This window comes from Mus musculus, chromosome 13 (assembly GCF_000001635.26).
Source record: "Mus musculus strain C57BL/6J chromosome 13, GRCm38.p6 C57BL/6J".
Classification (NCBI taxonomy): Eukaryota; Metazoa; Chordata; class Mammalia; order Rodentia; family Muridae; genus Mus; species Mus musculus.
In genome coordinates this window covers 63896999-63913398 of record NC_000079.6, presented here as the reverse complement: position 1 = coordinate 63913398, position 16400 = coordinate 63896999, and the positions used below count along the sequence as shown (strand labels likewise).

General features: G+C 46.1%; 1 protein-coding gene and 1 long non-coding RNA gene across 6 annotated transcripts in view; one reads left to right on the top strand and one right to left on the bottom strand.

Annotated features, from left to right (window-relative positions):
- Positions 1-6680: 6680 nt before the first annotated feature.
- Gm46423 lies at positions 6681-12640 on the top strand. Its single transcript, XR_001780983.2, has 3 exons — positions 6681-6843; positions 12216-12348; positions 12578-12640. It is a non-coding gene; the product is annotated as a predicted gene, 46423 (long non-coding RNA).
- A 456-nt stretch (positions 12641-13096) lies between these two features.
- Ercc6l2 (excision repair cross-complementing rodent repair deficiency, complementation group 6 like 2) overlaps positions 13097-16400 on the bottom strand; it is an 89324-nt gene continuing 86020 nt past the window's right edge. For all 5 annotated transcript variants that reach the window (XM_006517451.4, XM_017315632.2, XM_017315633.2 and 2 more), the window contains one exon: positions 13097-14865. In XM_006517451.4, coding sequence (XP_006517514.1) covers positions 14854-14865 — 12 coding nt within the window. In that variant the 3' untranslated portion in view covers positions 13097-14853. The remainder of the gene's footprint in view (positions 14866-16400) is intronic.

Below are 16400 nucleotides of genomic sequence, written 5' to 3'. Positions count from 1 at the left end.
TGTCTAAGTTGAGGTTTCTAGAAGCTTTGTCTGTGGAGGGTGGCCATGTCGAGTTCCGCCCACCTCTCCGTGCTGATGTTGACCTCTGGCATGTAGTCACCTAGCCTGTAGCTGCCCAAACCATGTACAAGTCTGTAGCAATGACAGGTAATCCCTTAGAACACTCGCCTCTTCTAGAAGCTACAAAAAGGATCCACTTTGCTGCCCGGGGTGCTCTTTCAGTTGAGATTCAGAACTGATTCCCTGTGGTAGCAGTCAGCATCATTAAAAGATCTTTTTCACCTGAAATAATCAATGTCTCACCTGGAACAGAATGTGTTAACTTAAGACATCATGGAACTCCCAGGCCAGACAGTGAACTGAAGCTTCAGTGAGAGATCTGTCTCAGAAAAAAATATGGTGGAGCTTATTAAAGGAAGACACTTGCTACTGACCACTGACCTCTGACCTCCACGCCCATATGCACATATGCATATGTGTACCTGCTTGTACATGTAAACACACACATAAACATGCACAATACACTACACTTCTGTCCCCCGTACCACCACACATAAACTGAACATGCTTGACAAATAGAAAGATTCTTTGTTGACATCCTTAAGCCAGTTGGGAGCCTTGAGAAATGAAGCTCTGTTGTACTGGCTGGTTTTGTGTGTCAACTTGACACGGGCTGGAGTTATCACAGAGAAAGGAGCTTCATCTGGGGACATGCATCCATGAGATCCAGCTGTGGGACATTTTCTCAGTTGGTGATCAATGGGGGAGAGCTGCTCCATTGTGGGTGTTGCCATCTCTGGACTGGTAGTCCTGGGTTCTATAAGAAAGCAAGCTGAGCAAGCCAGGGGAAGCAAGCCAGTAAGAAACACCGCCCCCCCCCCCATGGCCTCTGCATCAGTTCCTGTATCCTGACCTGCTTGAGTTCCAGTCCTGACTTCCTTTAGTGATGAACAGCAGTGTGGAAGTATAAGCTGAATAAACCCTTTCCTCCCCAACTTGTTTCTTGGCCATGGTGTTTGTGCAGGAATAGAAACCCTGACTAAGACACTTATACAGAGGAATGGAGCTATTCCCAGGCTATTAACTGAATGGCAGAGTAGGAGAGACCCAGAGTTAGGGGAAGACAATAGCATGTTGGAGATGAGCAGAACTGTGTTCTGGCCACACAGAGACTCCCTCTAGCTCTGCCAGTCACAAGCTCCTGGGGGGAGGCCTGCTGGTTTTAAGTTGCTGCAAGGACCAGTCCTTCTGTGCTTGGCTAGCTCTGGAGTATGACATGAGTGACAGACAAAGACTCCCAGAGGACAACTATCAAAAGCAGATGAGCTGTGTTTGTATAAATACACAAACCTACCAGGGAGATCAATGGTGGGAGATAAACTCCTAGCATTCCAGGCAAAGATAAAGAAGCCTTGACACAGCCAGGTCTTCCCAGAGTTCACAAGGAGATGTCTGAAGCAGGGCTGCTACTGGCACTGAGGCTATAAGGAGAGATGAGGCTGCGGACAGGGGCCAGGGCTGAGGCACAAGCAGCAGCTTTAGTTATAGTCACTCAAGCTCTGTAAGCCCTCAACTCCCACTGCCTCAAGTGATCTGCAGATCTGGGGCCCTAGTCTTTTCTTGGCAAGGAAAGCTAGCTATGTAGAGTTCTGGCTAGGAGTCTCTCCCCCATCCCCTGCCGTGTGTGTGTGTGTGTGTGTGTGTGTGTGTGTGTGTGTGTGTGTGTGTGTGTGCAAGTTCCCAGTCACTGACGGGTCAGGAACCTGTGATGTCAACTTTTTTACTCATAATGTATGTATTCTAATAGTTCCCCAAAATAGTAAGATTTAATTTTATGAGAGATGCTAGGGGTGTAGCTCGGTTGGTTGTATGCTTGCCTAACATGGACAAAAGCCTGGTTTTATCCTCAGCACCTGGCATGGTAACACAGGCCTGTAAATCCCAGCACTCAGGAAGTTCAAGGTCATAGCAAGGGGAGTCATAGTGAGTTCTAGGACAGATTAGGATACATGAGACCCTGTAGAGAAGGGGGAAGGGAGAGAAGAAAAAATGGGGAAAGAGAGATGAGAGAGACAGAGACAGAGAGACAAAGAGAAAGACAGAGAGATGAGAGAGACAGAGACAGAGAGACAAAGAGAAAGACAGAGAGATAGAGAGAGACAGAGAGACAAAGAGAAAGACAGAGAGATAGAGAGAGACAGAGACAGAGAGACAAAGAGAAAGACAGAGAGATAGAGAGAGACAGAGACAGAGAGACAAAGAGAAAGACAGAGAGATAGAGAGAGACAGAGACAGAGAGACAAAGAGAAAGACAGAGAGATAGAGAGAGACAGAGACAGAGAGACAAAGAGAAAGACAGAGAGAGAGACAGAGAGAGAGAGAGACTTGACTGAGGTGGTCAGTCTTCCTTTTCTGGTATGAGCCCTCACAGAAGGGCTCCTACATCTGGCCTGGCTGGTACCATTCTGAAATGGTGATAGGCAGTAGGTCTACAGGGAATATGGAAACAAAAGCATCCAGAGATCTTCACAGTGACTTTTTATTTACAAACAAATTGTAAACACTCAAGCAAGCTGGGCCAGAGCTTGGGGTCTGGCATGAGGCCTGCCCATCTCTTAGATCCTTGAGCTTGGGCGTCTCAGCTTTATGGCATTTGGAAAGCCACTTGATTGGAGAAGGCTGATGTTGATGCTGGGAAATTATTTTCTCCTGGATTCAAGCCCTCATTTGCTTATTGGGAAAGAGACAGCATTTATCCTGGCTGAGCATCAACAGCAGATAAAACATTTTGCTTCCCCTCGAAGCTGCCAGGCACTCAGTGCAGACCTCTGGGTGCTTTGGTGTGTGAACAGCAACGCTTCCTGCCTCAGTCTAGGGCACTCAGACTATGTAACTCTATCTGGACATGCCGTATCTGTCCTTTTGCTTGTGAATGGTCTCTGTCAACTCTGTGAGCTCAGGGGCCTTGTTTGAGTGATCACTGTTCTGTCTCTGGTATTTAAAACTATGCCTAGGGCTGGGGCCATAGCTCAGTTGATAGAATGTTTACCTAGCCTGAAGCCATGGCTCCATCTGTAACACCACAGATACCATGCATGGTGGTGCAGGCCTGCAAGCCCGACACTCAGGAGGTTTACACCATCTCCTTATGTACATCTGGTAAATGTACATTTGTAATCCCAGCCATGAGCAGTGGAAGGCAGAGACAGACAGATCTCTGGAAGCTCAACCCAAGGTTGTCTTCTGATTACCACATGTGCTGCACATGTGTTCCCCCACCCCAGTGAATACATAATTAAATAAACAGATAAGTATATAAGCAAATATCAAATGTACCAGCATTTGGGAGATGGAGGCAGAAAGATCAAGAATTTGAGGCCAGCCTAAACTATTCAGTGACTTTAGACCAGCCTGGGTTAACACAGTGAATCCTTGACTCAAAAAAACTAAGACCCAAAATATAGCTCAGTGGAAGACCCTGCTCAGCATGTGTAAGGCCCTGGGTTCAAACCCAGTACTACTGCTACACACACACACATACACACACACACACACACACACACACACACACACACACACACACACACACACACACACACACCACTCATACACACCACTCATACACACACACACCACTGACACACACACACACACACACACCACTGACACACACACACACACACACACACACCACTCTCTCTCTCTCTCTCTCTCTCACACACACACACACACACACACACACACACACACACACACACACACCACACATGCATGTGCATAACATATACACAGGTTAGATTTTCTTTTTTTGGGTTTTTTTTTTGAATTTTTAGAATTAATTTTTTATTAGGTATTTTCCTCATTTACATTTCCAGTGCTATCCAAAAAGTCCCCAATACACCCCCCCAACTCCCCTACCCACCCACTCCCACACAAGTTAGATTTAAAAAAAACAAACAAACATAACTATGATTTCATGGGAAGGAATGGATACCACAGCTCAGCAGGCTTCCAAATGAGTAGTTAATGATGTGGAGAGCTCTGGGCTGCACCGTGGTCCCTAGTTGTTGAGAACCTGCTTGTTAGGGTAGGGGAAGTGTGCGCACCACACAGTGATGTAGTGTGTGCTCTGGACTGGTTAGTCTGCTTAAGACACTCTTAGGCGATGTACTGTCTGTCTGTGGGAACTGGCTAACACTGAAGCGGGCAGTTCCTACAAGGCCTCCAATTCGAAGCATTATAAAATCTATGAAAACAAAACATGGTTGCTGGTGAATTCTCTCTGAGGGGCAGAAATGGTGGTGCAAGTGTTTCCAAAGTAGAGACAAGTAGTACTTGAAGTGAGCTACGAACTAGAGGGCGTGGGCATGGGCAGGGGCATGGGCAGGGACATGGGCAGGGGCATGGACAGGGACAGGGGCATGGGCAGGGACAGGGGCATGGGCATGGGCAGGGACATGGGCATGGGCAGGGGCATGGGCAGGGGCATGGGCAGGGACATGGGCATGGACATGGGCATGGGCAGGGACATGGGCAGGGGCATGGGCATGGGCAGGGACATGGGCATGGGCATGGACAGGGGCATGGGCATGGGCAGGGACATGGGCATGGGCAGGGGCAGGGGCATGGGCAGGGGCAGGGATGGTGTTGAGGGTAGGGTGGGGGTAGGATTTGGGGTGGAGGTTGGGGGGTGAAGGTCAGAGTGGGGGTGGGGTGGGGTCAGGGTAGGGATGGGGATCAGAGTAGGCATGAGGGTCAGTATGGGGGTGAGGTCAGGGTTGGGGTAGGAGTTAGGGTGGGGGATCAGGGTTGGGATGAGAGTCAGGGTGTGGCCCGTTTCTGTTGCTCTTGAAATCGGATTCTTCCTTTGGGTAGCTTTTCCGATGGTGTCTGCACTGGGGATAATTGTCTCTGATGACCTCTCCAGACTCTTTACTAGAAAAACATTTACTCAGAAAATTTCATGATGTTCAAAAACTCAGGAAACACAAACCTGGAACAAGGGGTCCATGGCCTCAGTTACAGGAGGTCTCCGACATCTCCTCACTTCCAAGGCAGTCATTTTGTTTGTTTGTTTGTTTGTTTGTTTGAATCTCAGTGCCAATGTGACCTGGGGGACAGAACAAAGCTGCATCGAAGCAGAGTGGACTCATTCTCATCTGATGCAGCGAGATGTTGCTGAGGCAGAGAAGTTCCACTCACCTTTGTCTCGTATTTCTGTATTCTCTCTTTATTTTTAAAGCCTTGGCTAGAGTGTCCACTGTCCTAATGAAAGAATCGTAGCACACTTCATCCCCAGAATCCATAAAAGTGTCTCTGGCCTGCTCCGTAATAGCTCAGTAAAATTACCACATTATACATCCACAACATAAACAAGCAGATAAACCACCCAAGCCCAACAAGCAGACAAGGGCTGCTTAAACCTCAGCAGGCAACAGTGTCGCTCACGCTGTCGTACGCAGGGGCACATTCTCCCTGGTGCTACAGAACATGAAGCGTGCCCTTAATCTATCGTAGCGATTTCCTGAAGCTGCAGCTCAGGTTAAAGAGGAGGTCTTCCCACTTCAAAGATCGGGATTTTAAAAGTTGGTCTTCCCATGCTGAGTGATTCTCACAGGTGTGCCTGGTCGGCTTGGGTTTTAGTTAATTCCAGAAGTAGTCAAGTTGATGTCCTGGTGTTGATGCCATCACAGGTGGCAAGGGAGTGGAAAAAGAACAGACACAGGTAAAGAAAAGCTAGGATTGGGTGGGCTCTGTGTGCTCTAGAGGGCGCTGTACCCACTACCACAACAATCCAAGCACGGGGGAAGAGTCAGCCAGACTAGGTGGTGGGGGTGGGGGGTCTCTGTAGGCCATCAGTCTCAGGCTGTGGTCATCCCAGAAAGGAAAGCTACAGTTGTTAATTTTTTAACACTCAGAGCAAAGGAAGGCTTTGCCTATTGCAAGCCTGACCTGAATGGGGAAAGCTTTGTCATTTCCATTAGTCTGTTACTTCGGGTCCCTGGCATGGCTGCACCATGCAAACAATATACATTCATTCACTCAAGGCTTCCTAGGTGCCCTACACTTGTGTAGACTGTGTGTGGCAGCTGTCAAGTGTATATGGCATGGCTAAGGGCATATAGTATGTGTCCACCTAGTGTATAGTATATGTACTTAGTGTATGGTGTGTGTCCTTGGTGTGTGGTGTGTGTACCTGGTGTGTGGTGTATGCACCTGGTGGTGTGGTTTGTACACTTGGTATGTGGTGCATTTAGCTGGTATATGATATGTATACTTGGTGTGTGTACCTGGTGTGCGGTATGGTCAGCTGGTGTTTATGCTTCATATGTGATGTGTGTACCTGTTATATCGAGTATGTACCGATTGTTATTGATATGTATAGCTGGTGTATGCTATGTATACATGGTGTATGGTGTGTATGACAGGTATGGTGGAGGGCAAATAGCACGTGTGCACCTGGTGTATGATGTGTGCTGTGTGTGCTAACAGCACATGAAAGCACAGTTGCAGGTGTCAAGGAGGTAGTTGAGGCTGAACAGCAGCTACCCACTTGCTGCTGGTGGGTGTACTTCTGTGCGGAGATCACCCAGAGCAGCCCACAGACTGGCCCTTGCGCAATGCACTCTCTTGCTGCACTCTCCCTTCTCCTCCATGTGTCCTATGCCAGTTAAGGAGGCTTCACCTTGTGCTCTGCACTGTGCAGTTGGCACCAAACCCAGACTTGTTCCCGGGCAGAGGCTTTGCCAGCTGGGCCTTGGGAGCTGTTGGCTGAGCAGGTGGCAGGAAGGAACTTGCTCCACACAGTTGTTGCTGCTTCCCCAGGAACAACCCGTACTACAGGTAACTTCTGATGCTTGTTTGTTTCTGAATCTCTCAAAGCTGCTTCAACAAACCAGCATAAACTGCCTGGAGGGACCAGGGAGACCCTGTGGTTACTTCCTTCCAATTGCTCTGAGTGGCTACTCCTTGGCCATGGTGGTTGTTACTGCAGAGTACTATATCTGAATCCCTTTGCTGTGCCGTGTTCTCATGTGGTCCCTCTGCGGAAGCCTGTCTTCTCCACTAGACTCCTCCCCCGCCCCTCACTCCTTCCTCCTCCTCTTCTTCCTCCTCTTCTTCTTTGGACAGGGTCTTACTATGTAACTCTGGCTGCCTGGAACTTGCTATGTTGATCAGGCTGGCCTTAAACTCAAAGAGATCTGCTTACTTCTGCCTCCCAAGTGCTGGGATTAAAAGTATTTCACCACCAATCTGGGCCTTCCCACTAGACTCTTAACCACAGGACTGCCACCTCTCAGAGTAACTCCTGAAAGTTGTTCTCTGACAACTTTACAACTATAGTAATATTTTTGAAACGTTATTCTTCCTAAACTTTACCGATAGAAATATCAATGCAAACAAAACCTCAACATAGGAAAATTGCATATTTACTGAAGAATAAAATCATCCTAATAAAATCTCAATTGGCAAAATTTGTCCTGAGACATTTTCTGCAAGGGGCAGTATGGGTCAGGTGAGATGGGCTGCACTTGGTTTAAAAAACTGACCTGTAATTGTGCAGATGAACTGACCGAAGAGCTGCTCTGCAACCATCAAATCTGGGCATCAGTAAGTGCCTCTCACTCACTCCAAGCACACCTTGACAGTGTGGATTAGCCCAGAGGAGCTATGCTAAGTGGGATAAGTCAGGTACAGAGGAGCAGGCACTGTGTGCCTGGGTGCTCCCTCTTTGCTCTTTGAGGTGTAAGCTGAAAAGCTCATATCAAATTGAGAGAAAAGGGAAGAACAGGGGCAGTGGGTACAAAGAAAAGTTAGGCAGGAGTAGGGATAGAGAGATGGCTCAACCATCTAGAGAACTGGCTGCTTTTGCAAGATGACCTTGGTTCCATGTTCAGCACACACGTGGCAGTGCACAATCATCTGTAACTCTACCTCAAAGGGGGTCAGATGTCATCCCCTAGTCTCCGAAAGGACGAGGGGTACACACAGACATGCAGTCAAGCACTCATACATATACAAATAAATACATCTTTAAAGTTTAGACAGAAGGAGATAAGGCAAGAGAGTGAGCTAGAGAGTGAGATCTTACTCCACAGTACTGTGGACTTACTCCACAGTAACTGCAAAGAGGAAAAAGAAAAGTGGGAGATGAAGGCCAGAAGGCCCTGCATTCTCTCAGCCACAGCCACCAAAACTAAAACACACATAACCTAGCTGGACATTTCAGATACTAGTCAGACATGCACCACATGAAGTCTGTATGTATAACTATATGCTACAAATAGTGTGCACAGGAGAAGCCCATGCAATGCAAATAAGCTGCTCTGGCTGATATGTGTGATACAAAAGCCCCCAAGCTGCTAAACTCCGGTTTTTGCCTGCTCTGGCCTTGGAATGGATCTTTTCCTAAAGTCTCATGCTTTGTTTGCTTTGTGTCTCTGTCCATCTCTGCTCCAGGACCAAGAACCTCCAGGGCCCAATTAGCCCTGCTACCTGATATCAGAGTTAGTTCTGGTGATCAGTTGAAGAGTAGGGTGACTAAGAATTTAGGTCAGTTGATAAGGTACTTGCATAGTTTGCAACCTGGGTTCCATGCCCATTTAAGTTATAAATTGGAGTGGTATCAGTTCGAGGCCATCCTCAGCTACACAGGGTTAGAGTTCAATCTATATGGTTCGCCAGACCTTATCTAAACCACATAACTACAAAAGAGGACTTCAAATGTTTTAGCATAGAGAAATTAAGTCAGCCTTTGGAAATGGGGCAACACTGCTTGCAAGTGCTGCAGACCTCAGGCCTGATGGTCTCTACTTTATCAAGCCCCACCTTAAGCAGTAACACCAGCGACTATCTTGTGATGTTTTTGGACAAATTTTAGAAATAATAGATTTCTGTTGGAATGGCAAAGAAGAAGCTACAGGAAGAGTTGGGGTGGGGTGGAAGTTGTGATCTAAATACATTGTATTTATGTGTGGGATCACCACAGAATAGATAAAAAATTTAAAAGAAAAAGAAAAACAAAAACAAAAGAATAGGTTTCTCTAGGAAGCCTAAAAAAGGAAGATCTTCAATGGACAGTGATGGTGGTAGAACTTTGAACAAGCAAGGGTCAGATTAAAAGATCCTTAAGCAGAGAAAGTCCAAGGATTGATTGGCTTCTTGAGAGGAACCTTTGGGGAGAAAAATGAATAGACCAGCAGTTTCTGCTGTCACTGAGTCAGGAGTTAAGGACGGGAGGAGCAGGAGTTGCTGACTTGATGATGAAGACATCTGCTCCAGACAGACTATGAGGCATCCTGAGATCAGCCAAGGGACTAAGGTGAAGCTACTAAGTGGTCCTGAGATTCAAACTATTTGCCACAGGCATATACTGATACAAAATATCAGTGGACAGGAAAATCCACAGACCTGTTAGATCACAAACCTTTTAGCAGTTCTCTCTTTGCCAGGCACATAGCCCTGTAGACTCTTTCCCTGGACAGAATTGTAACCAGGAATCCTGCAACCTTGTAACTTTCAAAGTTGAGTTCTCTTTTCCCATCAAGACTACTGGCCTGCCTCTCCTCCCAGGATCGCCCAGATCCAAGGCAGCCTTGAGTTATAGTTAGTTCCCAGCAGTGCCTTTTTAGTTAAGCAAGTAGAAAAAGATAACAGAACCAGAGATGGGATGGGGCTCAGTGCTCCATTCTGAAACAGCATCATATTTCTTGGTATATAGCTGAGGTTTAGTTCAGAAAGCACTGAAAATATAGTTGCTAAGAAGCAGGCTTATAATCGTGAGGCCCATGCCTAAGAAACCCTGATGATTAGCTAGACATAGTGACATAGTCCTGTAACCTCTAATGGCAGGAGGACCATGAGCCCAAGACCATTCGCTCATAGTGACCATGGGACCAGCTAGGATACATGAGATCCTCTCAAAGTAAGTAAACAAATTTAAAAACTACCAAAAGCTGGTGAGGAACAACAGAATGATAGCACTTGTACCCTGAAGGGAACCAAATCTTTGTCCTATTATGGATCTATATAAGAAAAGGAATAAAGTTTTTATTGGAAAGCTGCTAATAGGCACATATGCCAGAAGAAACAAACTCAAGCACTATTACATGTAGGAGACCAGAAGCAGAGGCACACATTAGCTACCAAATCAAGGTCTCCTACTCACTGCTATCCTGAGTCTCTGTTTCAGGCCACAGGAGAGCAGTGAGGGTCAGGCAAGGTATAGAGCCTTTGTTAACTCCTAGGTGGGAAAAATAGGGCTAGGGACTCAGTGATACCATTTTTTTTTAGGGTGGGTGGGAGGATGACTGGAAAAGGCCCACTGTTGATTCTAGATTTCCCAGCCACAAATTAAAGACTGGAATCCCACTCCTCCCAGACAATAGGAATCAGGACTCTTTTACAAGCAGAGGACATGGCCGGAGATTGTCAGGCAGGGATGCAAAAACATGGGGGGTGGGGGAGCAGGTAGGAGGGTTGAGAGCTCTAAAGAGCTTGTGTTGGAAGGAGGGACAGAAGAGTGTCTCCATCAGTCATGAGGTATCTCCTAGGCATTGTTAGTCAAGAATAATGTAATGACCTGGGCTTCTAGTGTTCAGAAGCCAAATGTGGGGGACTGTGCTAGTTTGATTTAATAGCCTGGTCTACTTACTAACTAGAACCTGGTGCTTCTGGGAGATTCTCAGGTAGAAGAGAAACAGTCCGAGCAGCTATTGCCAATACAGGGCTGTGTGGCCTCTCTGCCTAAGTTTCTTCCTCAATAAAACAGATAACACCTGCCCGGGAGAGGTCTAGGGCAGATTAAATGTGAAAAGCACTTGAAATGTTAAACAAACGACTAAGTAAATGCTCAATAAATGTGAACTGATGTAGTTATTCCCCAGCCCAATCCCCTTTACCCTCCCTAACAGAGGAAATGAGAGGTTTACTACAGCGGAGGTCCCTATGTTTCAACAGGCTTTGGGGATGCAGTGTGGAAAATGGATTAGAGAGGGAGGAGGCCGAAGCCTGGGAACCCAGGGAGAAGTCTGCAGGCATCCAGATGGGAGGTGGAGGGACAGAAACTCAGGCTCTTGGCAGTGGGATTCAGGAACTATTTCAGAGACATTTTCTCCAGGACGTGATAACAGGTTGGGAATGGAGGCTTGGCAGAAGGCTCTGGCTTTGAGGGAAGCTTGAAGGTGGGAGGGCAGTGAAGGCAACCGCAGGGCCTGTCCTAGAGGGTGTGTGGCCAAGGACTGGAGGCCCAGCCAGCAGGTCCAACAAGCGCAAGGGCAAGACGTGCACCGGCTTGGGGGAGTGCGTCTGGACGTGGGGGGCCGCTTCCCGGGGCAGCTGGCCGGGGAATCTTAGGTGGAGTTCGCCAAGGTGCTAAGTCGGATTTCCTCCTGGGCCAGCCTGCTGTGTGTTTGTGAGGCTTGCCTGGCTGCGTCCCCGCGGCCCTCGCTAACACGGAGCCTGGAACCGGCCAGGAGTTCCACCCTGCCAGTTTCCCACTTCCTTCCTAGCTCTGCTTTGCAGCTCTGTCTAGGTGCTTGCGGGAAGGGGGGAGCCTTCGTCTGGCAGCTTCCCAAGACTGCGCGTTGGGGATCAGTTGAAAGTGATTTAGACAGCAGAAACCGGCGCCTCTGGCCTCCAGGATTCAGAACATTTAAGCCTGGGGTGCACTCGCCCAGTCAACTGTGCCAAGCTGTGCCCCGTGGGGGTCCCCACCTGCTCCTGCCTATTGACTGTCCATATACTCGCTTGGTCTCTTGACTGACACCGCACTAGGTGACCATCCCCACTCTCCTGCCAGGATACTATAGGGACTCCACAGGATCGCTGACATACGGCGTCCCCTTGCTTTAGGGCTTCAGTTCTTTAAGCTCCTGCACTACCAAAGCTGGACCACCCACGGCGTCACGCTGTGAGGGATGCGGGAAGCCGCCTGGCTTTCGGCTGGTGGCAGATAACGCGCCCCCCACTGGCTTGAGCTCAGGAGTTTTCCGTCGCTACTGCCAAAGCATAATTCCATTAGCCATTCTTCTCTTTTAGGGTAGATGCTCTGTCCTGCCAAGTGGGAGGGAGAGCAGCGCTAGGCTTTGTGGCCCCTTTCCGGGAGTTGCCAGCCACCGGAAGTACAGAGAAGTCCTCATTTGGGGCTCACAGTATCTGCAGTTTGTCCGCAGGGTACGGCCAAGCTCATTTGGCGGTGGTCCATCTTGTTGCAGGCAGAAAAGGAAAAGCCCAGGAGTTGCACCTTGCCTACCCTCGGATGGTCAGCTGCCTACTGAGTGTCAAACCTATCTCTGGACTGATTCTGACTTACTCCGCAACCCGGGTGTACCCCCAAATACACAAGAGGTTAATCTGTCAACAGTTCTTAGTTTGGCTAATCCAAAGCCTGCTCCCCTACTAAAAGGGCCCCTTCATGCTCCCCGGGGAGTGGTGTGGGACTAGAGGCCTCCAAAGACTGGAGAAGCCCTCGGGAGCCCATTTCTTCTGGTTTCCATCAGTGGGAGTGCTTTACTGGGGGGCGGGGCACTGATTTCTGCCCATGCAAACACAGCTCTCCCTCCCCTATATGCTCCAGCTGCCAAGTGTGAGTGACCATGGCCGGCCCTGGGACACAGATTCAAGTTACCTCAAATGCTGTGTTCCAACATGGTAAGAGGTTCATGAGTTTCTTGTAGTAACAGAATAAAGTAATAAAGTATTCCTGTGTGTGTGTGTGTGTGTGTGTGAGAGAGAGAGAGAGAGAGAGAGAGAGAGAGAGACAGAGACAGAGAGAGACAGACCTGGAGAGCCTGCTGTTTTCTGAATAGATAGTTCCTATATGGTCCTGTGAGCTCAGCTGAATGTGGGCAGGTACTAGCCTGACACTTCAATGTGCCAGTCTCAATGCCAGGAGCTATACAACATGAAACTTTACAGATAGGACCTCCTTGCCTTTACATATAGCTGTCACTTAACACACTGTCACCTACACTGCTGCTCTTACCACTGTCACCTACATAGCCGTACCTATCACAGACCAGAGAAGCTGGGAAAGGGGTACTAAATGAATAAATCAGAGTGTGTAAACCATATATATTAAATTCGATGAAAGAGGTTTCAATTAAAATCAAATGTTTATTCATTTCCTTTTACTTAAGAAATACAAAGTTAGGCTATAAATCTATTTATATTTACTAAATCATAGTAATGTGAAAAGTTAAGGCATCGGAATCCTGGGCAAAGATAAAAATCCCATTTCTTTAGACCACAGCACACAAACTCTGAGTGATTATAAAAATTAGCATTTTTAACATAATGCCATACATTGAGTCCTAATTGTTGAGTCTTCATTATAACTTTTATCTAAAATAATTTAATAGTAATAGAACATAATTCCAAGGAAGAAGGAAAACAGTAAGTTCCCAATGCCAATGAGGAGAGGGCAGTGGCTGCCACTTGACTTTGGGGCATTCTGGAGTTTAAAAGTGGAAGGCTGTGTGTCGGTTATCTTTCAGATAATGAATGGGCAAGTCACTCACGTAAGGCCACGGACTCACACAGGAGGGAAGATGCCAGTTAATAATAGTTATATTATGACACGTTACAATATGATACAATTACATTTGTTCTGAAGACCAAATCTGGGGCAGGAGATGTAGCTCAGTTGCCCAGAGTGCTTGCATAAAGTCCTGGGCTTGACCTCCAGTACTACATAAACTACATACATGAGCGTTAATGATTAAAACAGATATTAGGGAAAGAACCCATGATAACATGCTAGGCTGTTTAGATTATACTAAAGCAATAATTTAATACACAAGTTTGTAAACAAATGTTCAGTGTGCCCCATACATGAACATCCATAGCCAGGGCCAGCAGCTCATCAATATCTAGGTTAATGGCACGTCCATGTCCTACTCTCTCTCTGTATTGCTTATGCTTTCATCGTCAACATCTGAGCTTAATGTCTTCCACAAAAACTTCTCGTTTGCTTTCCAAAGGGAAGCTTCCAGCTCATCTTTCCTTTTGGAGGCTGAGGTACTGGGTGCTTTGGTACACAGCGTCTCTATCACTGCCAAGTCAGTGAGTTTGCTGAGACTGTCATCATTCTGCTCATTCAAGATGTCCCAGAAATCTTTTGGTTTCTGCTTTGCTTTTGCCACAGGTCCTGAAAGAACATTCTTTGGCAGCTGTGTGGGACCTTCCCCGTGGCTTTTAAAGAGGTCGTTAAGAATAGAGGTGTCACCAAGTAAGCCATCCTCAGGAGTGTTTTCTGACCCTGGGTTTTCTACCCTTTTGTTTCTCAACTTGAAAAGTGGTCTGTTTCTTGAACCGCATGCTCCTGTGAGGTCCCACTGACGTCCTGGGGAATTTCCTAGCTCTGCCTCCAGGGCTTCAGAGTTGCTGTTTGGACAGAAGACTGTTGTGGTATCCTTGGGTGTGTGGTCCTTTCTCTCACTGTGAAGCTCTTCAGTAAAGCTGACAGGTGATTTGTTAATCTCTGCATCACTAGAAAATGTGTCTTCTCTATGGAAAACATGATTCTGAGATCTGACTGATTTTCCTTCACATATTTTTCTGTTGTAAACTTGAGACATTTTGTTGGTGGAATCATAACATGATAAAGTACTATCATTTGAGGGGTTTTCTTTTAAAAGAGATTCTTTTTCTTTAGATTTATTCCTCACCCTCTCTTCTTTCTTGTGGACAGATTTTATCAATTCTGAAGCAGAATTCACAAAGAACTCCTTTACCTCTGGGTGCTGAAGACTGTAGAAGTCTCTGAGCATTTTCTGTCGCTCTTCAGATGTGGCCCTAGTAACTTGTTCAGCAAACTCCTTTACAGGCAGCTTATAGTAAGAGGCCATTTCTTCAAACTGCTTTCTAAAGATAGGACAGACAAAGCCAGTGGTCATTTTAAAAAATTACATTACATTTTATTTTTAAAGAGTTTATCAGGAAGCTGTTGAGATGCTTCAACAAGGTACAAGTGACAAGCTGCGTTCAGTCCCTAGAGCCTATGTAATGGAGGAAAGAGGTCAACTCCACAAAGTTGTCCTCTGGCCTCTAGGCACATTTTGTGGCACATGTGCCTGCACTTACTGAATGTGCTCGTCAGCAGTGACAGGAAACACAAAGGTAAACAAAGGTCAAACAATGTGCCTCATCCCTCCACAACATCAGCTTAACTCCATTCTCTTCCCCAGTGCTTGCTACAAGAAATGGTCTTTGAGCTCACTAAGTCATCAGCTTTTTAGGTAACTCTGATTTATACTATTATATATTTCCTGGGAATTATGAGAGCCCATCAGGTTACTCTTCCAGTCAGCCAATTTATGACTAACATGAGAATCATCACTTATACAATCTGTATTTAAGAATCTATATAGCAATCAAGTCCCATAGAATAACATTGTTAAAGAATGGCTTTGGTTTTAGCTGAGCAGACTTAGGAGCAAGCAAACCTGCATAAGAACGTACCCAGAATCCCTAGGTAAAATCTCAATGTTTCCTTTTTTCTTTTTCTTTTTTAAATTAAATCATTGCTTTGGAAATGTCTCCCAAGCTCTCCTTAAATAATTATGTAAATATGTAATAAATAAACATCTAAGTAAATACATAACAAATTAAAAATAGAATGGCTTTGGTAAACAGAAAATTCGAGAAAAATTAAAATTTCCTTTCTTTCACAGTATAGAATTTCATGACACTTTGTTGAGCTTAAAAGAAAGCTCTGTAAGTGTAGTTCTTTTTTCCTATTGATTCACCTTTAGTGCAGACAGCTAATCTTGGAAGCCAGATACTACTTTCTAAGCATGGTGGTGCACAGCTGCAAACCTAGTCCTCAGGAGGCATGAGGATGAAAAGTTTAAGGTAGTTTGGTTTATACAGGGTGACCCTGTTTCAAAAGCAAAGCAAGCAAATAAGCAAAAAGAGTAAGAGGTTATTTGAAGAAGTGAATTGCCATTCTTGAATAAGATACCAACAAACACTTCAATATGTACACACACAAATGAGCCTTCTGGAAACCAGGTAAAGTGGAGGTAGAAAATTTAGGTTCCTTGAGCCACAGACTGCTGCTTTTCACAGGGAAGGATTTGAACTCTGAATTGTACCTACTCCTTAAACCACACTGAAGTCCAATGTTAGAGTACTGGCAAAAGTACCTATATGATTAATGTAAGGTTATGGGGAGAGAGCATGGAATCCCCCAGCGTTAAGTCTTCCTAGGGTGAGAGAAAGAACTAGCACAATGGTACAATGGTGTTTTTAAAATCTGAGTTTTGAGCCAGGCTTGGCAGATCAGATGTGTTTTTTTGTTTTGTTTTGTTTTGTTTTTTTGTTTTTTTCTGATGCTCTGTTTGGGCTTTAAGTTGTGAGAGGTCAGTGTCCATTGAATTGTCTTTACAAAAAAACCA